Source organism: Carassius carassius, chromosome 18 (genome assembly GCF_963082965.1).
Source record: "Carassius carassius chromosome 18, fCarCar2.1, whole genome shotgun sequence".
NCBI classification, from domain to species: domain Eukaryota; kingdom Metazoa; phylum Chordata; class Actinopteri; order Cypriniformes; family Cyprinidae; genus Carassius; species Carassius carassius.
Genome location: NC_081772.1, coordinates 1,289,649 through 1,301,525, shown reverse-complemented (window position 1 = coordinate 1,301,525; position 11,877 = coordinate 1,289,649). Strand labels below are relative to the sequence as shown.

The 11,877-nt window shown below is 38.6% G+C and overlaps 1 protein-coding gene across 2 annotated transcripts; it reads left to right on the top strand.

The window, feature by feature from the left end:
* The first annotated feature begins 1,689 nt into the window (after window positions 1-1,689).
* LOC132091749 (interferon regulatory factor 4-like) lies at window positions 1,690-11,473 on the top strand. Of its 2 annotated transcripts, XM_059497872.1 has the most exons (9): window positions 1,690-2,003; window positions 2,359-2,545; window positions 5,146-5,231; window positions 5,355-5,427; window positions 5,528-5,635; window positions 6,955-7,278; window positions 10,228-10,334; window positions 10,417-10,600; window positions 10,971-11,473. In XM_059497872.1, the coding sequence occupies exons 1-8, from the start codon at window positions 1,830-1,832 to the stop codon at window positions 10,588-10,590; spliced, it is 1,233 nt and encodes a 410-aa protein (XP_059353855.1). In that variant the 5' UTR covers window positions 1,690-1,829; the 3' UTR covers window positions 10,591-10,600; window positions 10,971-11,473. The 2 variants fall into 2 exon arrangements, with proteins under 2 accessions (XP_059353855.1, XP_059353854.1); XM_059497871.1 differs by lacking the exon at window positions 10,971-11,473 and having other exon boundaries at window positions 10,417-10,636.
* Window positions 11,474-11,877: the final 404 nt, after the last annotated feature.

The following is an 11,877-nucleotide window of genomic DNA, read 5'->3' as shown; positions in this document are numbered from 1 at the left end:
AATAAACAACAGATGCGAGATTCACACAACGACTTTAATTTCATGACTTGACAGTTTTGTTACAGTTTCACGCTGAACAGATGAAGGGATTCATTTGAATATCCGGCCGACAACCACAAAATGTAACAGATTTCTGGGAAAATGAGTTTGCATTTTGAGTCATAAATAAAATAGATAGATAGATAGATAGATAGATAGATAGATAGATAGATAGATAGATAGATAGATAGATAGATAGATTTAACACTGATTATATTTATATTTATTAAGAAACAATAAAAAATTAATAAATGAAAATAAAACAGAATTAAAAAAATAATTAGTCAAAATAATGAGCTAAATGTATATAAAAAAATAAAAAAATAAGTTAGTTAAATAATTAGTTAAATGTTAATAAATTAAAAATTAATTAATTGTCCATATTTTAAAATAAAATATCCATAAACCAAATAAATATATATATATATATTTATAGTTATATTGTATTTCCACTTTATATATATATATACAGTATATGAATTTCTGATTGTAATATTTCCTAAGTGAACATGATCTGTGGATGCCCACATTAAAAAATCTGGAAAATAAATGTATTAATCTCAAACCCTGTACATTTGTTTTATAAATGAATAAATGAAATGCTATTATTTTACCTTTTGCTCGAGTAGTCTGTGTGTGTGTGTGTGTGTGTGTGTGTGTGTGTGTGTGTGTGTGTTGCTGAGTAATTGCAGTCCCAGAGGACTTGTGTTCCCGTCCAGTCATAACATAAGGAGCAGTAACACTCACAGGTGCACACGGCCGCCAAAACTGCTCTGTCATTTAACACGGAGGGGAATTTGTGGCTTTAAACTGCTGCAGTCATTTTCTCAGGTCATGTCGAAGCAATAATCATCTGTGATATTAATAAAATCCCTCAATGATCTCCACAGAGACGTGCATTTAATTCGGGTAGAACAGAGAGATTCGGTCAAATATAGTTAAACCTGCAAAAACAAACCAACAACAAAAAAGGCCTTATAGTGACACAGAGCTATTGGAGGAAATACATTTTATTTGACTTTTAATAATGCAAAAACTTTAAGGACTGGGGCATACACACACACACCAAAGTGTAGAAATAATAAATCACTATATTTATAAACATATAGATGTAAGTAAACCATAAAAATTAATTACTAATTAAATTACTTCTAATTTCTAAATTTTAATGAAAACTTTTCCACAAGCTTATTTTATCCTTCAAATGAACCTCTTGATAATGGGATAAAACTACATAAAAGAGGCAATTATTTAACTTTTAATAATGCAGAAATGCTTTGGGTAAAACTGAAATAAAAATTTGGTTTAGAAACACTAGTAATTAAAATGAGATGTCAAGTAACACACTGAATTAAATGTGAACTTTGTATCTTCTTGTAAAATGTTCCCCATTAATCTGTTTTAACTTAAAAACAATATTTTTTACAGTGTTTAGTTGTTATAGAATAGTTAAGAAAAGTAATTTGTGAGCAACAGAAGACTAAGTATAAGTGTGTGCGTGCGCGCGCGTGCGTGTGTCTTTGAGCGTGTGTGTGTGCGTGCGTGCGTGCGCGTGTGTATGTGTGTTTATGTTGAAGAACTTTCATGACTTTGAGCTTCGCATCTGTTGCTCCTCCCATAAAAAGGCAAATAATTATGAAAAATCTCATCTGAAAACTGAACCTCATGAGTTATCAAAACCAAATTCTCAGTAGCCTCTGCTGAAGACACATGCTTCTCCAGAGCTCCTGTTATTTCCATCATTGCTCTGTTCAGACGATATTCCCAAGCTTTGATTTGTCAAACTGAGGATGTCGGGAAGCACCGGGAACGGGAAGTTGCGTCAGTGGCTCATCGAGCAGGTGGACACTGGGAAATACCCCGGTTTAGTTTGGGAGGACCGGGAGCGGACCGTGTTCCGCATCCCGTGGAAACACGCAGGGAAGCAGGACTACAACCGAGACGAGGACGCCGCGCTCTTCAAGGTAATACAGGTGCACCTAAAACTAAAATAAAAATCAATATTAATACACAACAATAATAAATTGCATTTGCATGCAAAAAATAATAATAAAATGTATATTAGTCACGCTATGTGTTTGATCATTTCAAACTGTATGCATGAACTATTTTGATTGTAAAGTGTGTTTGTACATTGATTTATTTATTTGCAATAAGTGCTAGTTGTTTTTAATAGTTTACATATCCGTTAATTTTATTATGCATTGGCATTCAGACATTTTCAGTTGTGCAAACACTTTCAGCTCTGCTGTAAATTCATATGCAAATGAGATCCGTTCCGCATAAATTATGTTAATGATGTCTGGTTTCTTGGATCAGGCCTGGGCTCTGTTTAAGGGCAAGTATCGCGAAGGAATTGATAAACCGGATCCTCCCACCTGGAAAACCCGGCTCAGGTGCGCCTTGAACAAGAGCAGCGACTTCGAGGAGCTCGTGGGCCGAAGCCAGCTGGACGTGTCTGAACCGTTTAAAGTGTACCGCGTTATTCCCGAGGGAACCAAAAGAGGTGATCACATTTATACACATAAATAGGGCTTTAGCTAACATTTAAATACGGAAATTATTTATAATGCAGATATTGCATGTATATACACATTTACATAATGACTGAAAAATTTATTCAATGCAATTTATAAAAAAAAAATGTTTTCATTAAATACCAACTAATTTCAAAAGGTGTATATATTGTATGTATAGTGTAATATATTCAATAATTTATTAAATATACATTTATGTATAGTAATAAATAATTACATAGAATATATAGATAACTATGTATTTATTCGACTTAATTTATAAACAGAGAAATTAGTATATATAGAATTTTTTGTTAATTAAATACAAATTATTTATAAAAGGTATATATACATTTAAATATATGTAATTATATGTTTTTTTATTTGTTTATATATATATATATTTATTTATTAATTAATAAATAGATTATAATACATTAATAATTAAAAGTATAAACACACACACATACATACATATATATATATATATATATATATATATATATATATATATACACACACACAAACATACAGTGGGTTTAGAAAAAAATCAGTCTCCTTTAAAATAACCCATTTTGTAGCTTTGCAGCCTGAAATAAAGATGGTTTTTGTTTTATCAGCTGTATTTACTACATCAAGTGAAAGATAGAACCCTAACATGTCAAAAAAAAGCAGAATCACTGAGTTGGAAAAAGGATGAGTGTTTTGTTGCAGCAGCTTCTGCTTTAACTCCAGTCTTCAGTCTATTGGGGTTTGTCTCTAGTAACTTTGCAGTATCTGCCGGCTCTTCTTTGCAGAACTGCTCCGGTTCGGTTCAGTTTAATTCAGTTCAGTTCAGTTCAGTTCAGTTCAGTTCAGTTCAGTTTGTTCGGTTTGGTTCATTTCAATTCAGTTCAGTTCAGCTCGGTTCAGTTCGGTTCAGCTCGGTTCAGTTCGGTTCAGTTCAGTTCAGTTCAGTTTGGTTCGGTTCGCTTCATTTCATTTAAATTCAGTTCAGTTCAGTTCAGTTTGGTTTGGCTCAGTTCAGCTCAGTTCAGTTCAGTTCAGCTCGGTTCAGTTCAGTTCAGCTCAGTTCGGTTTGGTTCGGCTCAGTCCAGTTCGGTTCAGCTCAGTTCAGTTCAGTTCAGTTCAGTTCAGTTCAGTTTGGTTCGGCTCAGTCCAGTTCGGTTCAGTTCAGTTCAGTTCAGTTCAGTTCAGTTTGGTTCAGTTTGGTTTGGTTCGGTTCATTTCATTTAAATTCAGTTCAGTTCAGTTCAGTTTGGTTTGGCTCAGTTCAGCTCAGTTCAGTTCAGTTCAGCTCGGTTCAGTTCAGTTCAGTTCAGCTCAGTTCGGTTTGGTTCGGCTCAGTCCAGTTCAGTTCGGTTCAGCTCAGTTCAGTTCAGTTCAGTTCAGTTCAGTTCAGTTCAGTTCAGTTCAGTTCGGTTTGGTTCGGCTCAGTCCAGTTCAGTTCGGTTCAGCTCAGTTCAGTTCAGTTCAGTTCAGCTCAGTTCGGTTTGGTTCGGCTCAGTCCAGTTCAGTTCGGTTCAGCTCAGTTCAGTTCAGTTCAGTTCAGTTCAGTTCAGTTCAGTTCAGTTCAGTTCAGTTTGGTTCGGTTTGGTTCGGTTTGGTTCATTTCAGTTCGGTTCAGTTCAGTTCAGTTCAGTTCAGTTCAGTTTGGTTCAGTTTGGTTCGATTCGGTTCGGTTTGGTTTGGTTCATTTCAATTCAGTTCAGTTCGGTTCAGTTCAGTTCAGTTCAGTTCAGTTCAGTTCAGTTTGGTTTGGCTCAGTTCAGCTCAGTTCGGTTCGGTTCGGTTCAGTTCAGTTCAGTTCAGTTCAGCTCAGTTCGGTTTGGTTCGGCTCAGTCCAGTTCAGTTCAGTTCGGTTCAGCTCAGTTCAGTTCAATTCAGTTCAGTTCAGTTCAGTTCAGTTCAGTTCAGTTCAGTTCAGTTCAGTTTGGTTCGGTTCAGTTCAGTTCAGTTCAGTTCAGTTCAGTTAAATTCAGTTCAGTTCAGTCTGGTCTAATGGAGAGTGTTTTAGACTGCGGTCTTCATGTCTGGACTCTGTCGAGGACATGCAGGGACATTCAGGTCTTTTATTCACTTGTGCTTCTGTCCTGAGAAGTGCTCCAGACGCTGCTGCAGAGAAACACTGTATAACAGGACAGTAACACCTCATGCTTTACTGCAGGAACTCTTTTATCTGGATGCTGAGCTCCATTATATGTACTCCAGACATATCGTTTGGTGTTGAGGCCAAATAACTCAATCTGTGATGTTTTTAGATGTGGACAAGGACCACTCACTGCTTCAGAGTCGCTGTAGGTCTCTCGGCCGTCTCTCTGATCAGTTTCCTCGAGCTCTTTCATCAGTTTGGAGCGATGTCTTGATCCAAGGAGCGTCTGTGTTTTACCTTTCATTTCTGAATAATAGACTTCACTAGGCATCGATTAAGCCTTTGAATTTTTTTTTTTCGTTTTGTCTTTTGCATCTGATTGTGTTTACAAATAATTTTTAGGAGGGGTGATCCTTTTTCCAACTCCGTGATTCTGTTTTAAAATTGTATATATATTAATATACATTTAAATAGCAATTCATTTCTCCTTCATTTCAGCACCAAAATCATATGAAAAAGTTTCCACAAGCTTGAGTCACCATAACTACCCGTTTTATCCTTCATATGAACCCATGGAGGGTCAGGTAACACTATTTTAAACAAGCATACTGTAATTCACCACTATATTGAACTCTAAAGTAATATCTGTCCATGATAATGAAACAGTTAAGGTGGTAATCTGTTTCTGTGTCCGTCTCCCTGTACAGGTGTGTAACTTCCTGTGTGAGCAGAACTCACTGTCCGATGTCCACTTCAGCCAGAACTCGCGCTGGGACACCGGTATTTATTCTCTCTCTCTCTGTTTTAATTTACAAAATAAATTAAGTCATTTATAGTAAAGACTGTGTGTGTGTCTCTGTGTGTGTGTGTGTGTGTGCAGGGTACCAGATAAGTGGCTCTTTCTACAGCTGTAATACGTTCGACTCGCCTCCCTCACCGTTCTCCCTGGATGCCAGCATGAGATCAGCCGAGGCCATGGCACTGTCAGGTGCACATACAATTAATAACCTTCCTAGTAACCTTCCCCTGGTAACCATTCAGAATATCTTAGCACACAACAATCAACATCAGGCAACCACTCAAAGAAAGCACCTTAACAAAAGACCTAGTAAACACCTTAGAACAACTGTCTAACAATGCCTGTTACCAACTTCTTAACTCACTTGCCTAGCAACTACTTACAAATGCCCTAGTAACCACTTAGAACATCTTAGCAACTGCCTAGCAACAACAATATACCCCAGTAAAATTAAAACCTCTTGTGAACCACTTAGCAAAAGACTATCATCTACATACAAAGGTGCACGTAACTACTTAGACATCATAGCAATCTATCAACTACCTACAAATGCCACAGGAACTACTTGTAGTATTTTATCAACCACCTAGCAACAGCCTAGCAACTACCTACAAATGTCTCAGCAACCACTTAGAGGAAACTTTTAGCAACTGCCTAGCAATACAAATGCCTAGCAACAGCCTAGCAATTACCTACAAATGCCACAGGAACTACTTAGAATATTTTATCAACCACCTAGCAACAGCCTAGCAACTACCTATAAATGACCCAGCATCCACTTAGAGGAAACTTTTAGCAACTGTATACAAATGCCTAGCAACAGCCTAGCAACTACCTACAAATGCCACAGGAACTACTTAGAATATTTTATCAACCACCTAGCAACAGCCTAGCAACTACCTACAAATGGAGGAAACTTTTAGCAACTGTATACAAATGCCTAGCAACATCATAACAACTACCTAAAAAGGCCCCAGTAACTATGCAGAACATCTTAAACCAAAGTTACTATGTAGGACATAGTACTAAAACTACCTTAAAATGCTCCAGTAAATACTTGGAACATCTTAGCAACTGCCTAGCAACAACGTAAAATCCCTAGCAACTGCAAAGCAACAACCTAAAATGCCTAGCAACTGCCTAGCAACAAACTAAAATGCTAAGCAACAGCGTAGCAACAACCTTAAATGCCTAGCAACTGCCTAGCAACTTAAAATGCCTAGCAACTGCCTAGCAACAATCTAAAATGCCTACCAACAGCCTAGCAACAACCTAAAATGCCTAGCAACTGCCTAGCAACAACCTAAAATGCCAAGCAACTGCCTAGCAACTACTTACAAAGGCCAAAGTTACTATGTAGGACATAATACTAGAACTACCTTAAAATGCTCCAGTAAACACTTGGAACATCTTAGCAACTGCCTACATATAAACTACATATAAATGACCCAGTAACTACTTAGAAAGCAACAGTCTAGAAACTCACCAGCATCTCTGACCCGTTCCAGACGCCCGTCTGCAGGTGATGGTGTTCAGCGGTGAAACTCTGGTCACGGACGTCACCGTGGTGAGCGCCGAGGGCTGTCGACTGGCTCCACATGATGACAACTGGACCTACAGCAGCCCGGAGCTGGTTCCTCTCCCTCAGGTTGAGAGAGGAGCGCTGGAGGGGGGCGTCCTGCTCTGGATGATGCCCGATGGACTGTACGCCCGACGCTTCTGTCAGTCCAGGGTCTACTGCGATGGGACACACGCTAACCTGAGCACCAAACTCTGCAAACTAGAGCGAGAGCAGACCAGCAAACTACTGGACACACAGCTCTTCCTGACAGGTTAGAACGGCTCAACAACTACTAAATGGCATTTTTATATATTTAATAGTTAAAAGATAGTTAACCCAAAAATGGTTTTCTCTTACTCACATTTTTCCAAACCTCTAAGACATAGACTCGTTCATCTTCAGAAAACAAAATGAAGATATTTTTAATGAAACCTGAGAGAGTTCTGTCCCTCTACTGTTGTCACATGTTGTTCTTTTAGATAAGTTTTTTTGTTTTCACAGTTTAAAACAATCTCCCACCCACTGGAACGCTATGTCCACAGTGTAGAAAAACGCAATTCGGCTAGTTTTGAATAGTTGGGGTGATTTTGTTTTGCGGACCTAGCAATATAAATATGTGAATGAAAGACTAAATTAAATCTGCACATCATTTAGTCTCTTCAGAAAAATTTGGACTAAACCACTAAATTCATATGGATTAGTATTAAGATCTCTTTATGAACTTTTTGAAAACTCAGGAGTATGGGTTGCCAGATCTGTCAATCAAAATCAAAGCTATCCCAGTTTTCTGCTCTGTCAAAATAGCATTCCAGGGGTTGGAGATCGCCACCAAAAACCTGCAGACTAAAAAGCAACATGTGGTAACAACAAAAAAGTAACCCAATTCTGCTGTAAAATCGAGGACTTGGCAACACAGGTGATAATTGCATATGCCGCGTTTCCACCGAAATTACCCGGAACATTTGTACCAGGAACTTTTTTTCCCAGGAACTTTTTTCCCCCCAGACCTGTTGCTTTCTGCGTTTCCACCACGGTGTAAAGTACCGGGAAGATTAGGCAAATAGACTGGTGACGTAGCTCTGCGCGCGTTTCTCAATACAAAGTGCGCTGATTTTGGGCATGCATCCTCCTCGGTAGTTCAGACTTTGTGCATTCGTCTCGGGAGTGTGATGTCCGCGACGAGCAAGTCCGGTAAATCTGCAAACAGCAGCGTACTTGATAACTTCAGTCAGCTGACCATGGCTACTGCAATTTTCCTCTCTGTATATTTACAATAAAAAGAAATAGGATATCAAATACCACTGCCTCCTTTGTTTTCATTTAAGCATAATAACAGCTGCAGAAATGTACTTCGTTTAGGGATATGTGTATATATACAGCCATTACAATGAAACGAAATATTATATAGATTCGCCTAGATTTTATTTTCATTTTAACATCTAGATAAATTGAATACAGACCAAAGAAAACCTGTTAGATTTACCCTGCAGCTGAATTATATTTTATGTTTAACCACTAAAGAGACATCAGAGCCATCGGCACACATCAGAAGGTCTAGCCGAGGAGAGACTGCATCTCGGCGGATACATGATCACTGATCTCCCGCTGATCGCGTGGAGTCACCGTCTCTGAGATCGGCGAAACACAGGGCTGGACTGGGACAAAAAATCGGCCCGGGCATTTTTGCCCAGACCGGCCCACTATATGATCATAAACACCACCCATCTTTGCACGCCCTTAATTATATGCATACCAACTCCTATTTATTAAAACCACTAATGCCATGTAATGAGTGAGTATAGGAACGAGTGAGAGTTAACAGATGAAATAAGTCAAAATGTTATATTTATTAATACAGTTGAACTATAGTCCACAGCGGTGAATCCTAAAACAAGCTATAAGCGGCTCTGGCATAGCAATACCAGTGTTTCTTACAGGATTTTTGTTAAAACTATGGTGGTGTGTCCTCGGTCCTTCTAGGGGGGTTGGGGGGCATGCCCCCCCGTGAGAAAATTTTGTGCATTTTAATGTTAAATTCATTAATCTGGAGCCTTTTGAGAGTTCAAAATTAAAAGCTCCAACCCATATTCAGTGTGCAAATTAAACAAAGAAAAATTCAAACCTCTTTTAGTTACAGTGTCTATTTACATTACACCTATACATAATAATAGTTATAATATTAATCCGCTGACAGTAATAGCCATATTTTGTAAAACAAATGCACAAAAAAATAAAGATATATTTTGACACAGTTTACAGTGTCTGCTTTAAGGGCCTGGTTCTATTTTTTCACGCTCTTTATCTGCACATTCCTTGCGTTTCTTCTCCACCTTTTTTTTTACAGATACACACTGACACTGCTGCCGCTCGCTCACTCGTTTAAAGTTGTGATTGGGCCAGCCCAGTGTCAATCAAGAAAAGAGCCAATGGGCCGCTGATCTACGTGTTTCATGGGCTGGTCTGTCAGAAAAAAAAACTAACACTGACTTTGACCAATGCATTACACCGGCACAAACCCAGCGCCGCCAATTAAGCAAAACAAAACAAAACGAATGGGCGGCCGATGTACACATTTTATGGGCCGTTAAAAAAAAAAAAAAAGTATGAGTATGAGATATATCGGCCCAAAAAGCACGTCGGCCCACCGGGCAAATGCCCGGTATGCCCAATGGGCAGTCCAGCCATGGCGAAACACATTTTTTAAATAGGCGCTGTCTTTATAAATAAACCACAGATTTGAGTTTTAAACAACTACATTCTCGCCTGAAATACTTTTAAAATGACATTTCATGACACAATAACAGTAATATTTTGAAAATGTTGATCCGAATAAATGGTGGTTGAACTCAACCAATGCTGCGTGAACTCAACCAATCAGGATGTTTAACGCCCAAACCCCGCCCCCGAAAGTTCCGGAACTTTTAAAAAGTACCACCTCGCCAGCCGGGACTTTCTGAGGGGCATTTTTTTTACCCGGAACTTTATTTAGTTCCTGGTTCCTGCGGTGGAAACACACCGAGTACCAGGCCAAAGTCCAAAGTTCCTGCGGTGGAAACGGGGCATTAGACCGTCAATGGAGGGTCAGAAATCTCAAGTTTCATTAAAAATATATATATATATGTCTAAAGTGTTTGGAACAACATAAGGGTGAGTACATGATGACGAATCTTTACTTTTGGCTTTATTAACCCTTTAAGTTTATATGCATTAACTCCTGAAGAGCTCCAGGGTTATTTCCTGCACGCTCGTCCTCCTCCGCGTTTCCACGTGCAGCTGTTTTTTGAGTGCTGTGACCCCTCCGTTGACAACAGACCCCTGTCGGTCCAGGTAATGACCTTTGACCGCTCCATCTGCTTTGACACACGCCTCCACATGACTAAACATGGCTGTCCCTTCTCCTGTCCTACAGGTGGAGCCACTGTTCGTCCGTCAGCTGTTGCTCCTCCTCCAGCAGGGCGGTGTGAACTACACGAGGAGCACCCATGAACTTTGTCCTCTGACCCCTGAGCAGGTTTACCCCGCCCACCAAGAGAATCCTGTCATCAGCGGACACCAGACACACGGAAACTTCATACAAGAGTGACCCCAAAAGAGTTACAAGACATTATTAAGACACCAATTTTTACATTTTTTATTAAAAAAGGAAAAAAAATGCTATATATATATATATATACACACACACACTCACACACAAACACAATCCTTTTTTCCATTTGAATGTAGTCATACATACAGTATATATACATTAAATAAAAAAATATAAATGATCAATCTAAATATAAAATATTTATTATATATATAAATACAGTACTGTGCAAAAGCAAAAGCCAACAAAAAATGGTTTTAAGTCAGTTATTTCTATGTTTTTCTGTAGTGTGTCAGTAGGAAATATCAGTTTACATTTCCAAATATTATTTTTGCCATTAAATATAATAATCCAGTGAGATATTTGTTTGCACACAGAGTCTGACAGCAGCCAGTGCTCCACACAGAGATCTGATCTAATCATCATCAGTCTGTTTGGAATAATATGAAGAAACAGAACAAACTGAGACAGAATCAATCCAGAAGAACTGTGCCAATGTCTCCAAGACACTTCAAGAAACCTGCAAAGATACAGGACAGTGCAAAGTTTTAGGCATTTGTGTAAAAAGTGAGGATGCCGTCAAAAATAATGCCATAGATAGATTTTATTCATTAACTTCTATGATCTTAGCTAAATTAAATCAACATTTGGTGGGACCACACTACAGGTGCATCTTAAAAAATGTGAATGTCGTGGAAAAGTTGATTAATTTCAGTAATTCAACTTGTGTATTAAATAAATTCGGTGCACACAGACTGAAGTAGTTTAAGTCTTTGGTTCTTTTAATTGTGATGATTTTGGCTCACATTTAACAAAAACCCACCAATTCACGATCTCAACAAATTAGAATACTTCATAAGACCAATAAAAATAAACATTTTACAAAGTATGTTCATTTACTGTACATGTACTCAATACTTGGTAGGGGCTCCTTTTGCTTTAATTACTGCCTCAATTCGGCGTGGCGTGGAGGTGATCAGTTTGTGGCACTGCTGAGGTGGTCTGAAGCCCAGGTTTCTTTGACAGTGGCCTTCAGCTCATCTGCATTGTTTGGTCTCTTGTTTCTCAGCTTCTTCTTGACAATAGCCCATAGATTCTCTCTGGTGTTCGGGTCTGGTGACCAACACCATGCTCATTTAACAAACTTTTGGTGCTCTTGGCAGTGTGGGCAGGTGCCAAATCCTGCTGAAAAATGAAATCAGCATCTACAAAAAGCTGGTCAGCAGAAGGAAGCATGAAGTGCTCTATGATTTCTTGGTAAAAGGATGCAGTGACTTTGGTTTT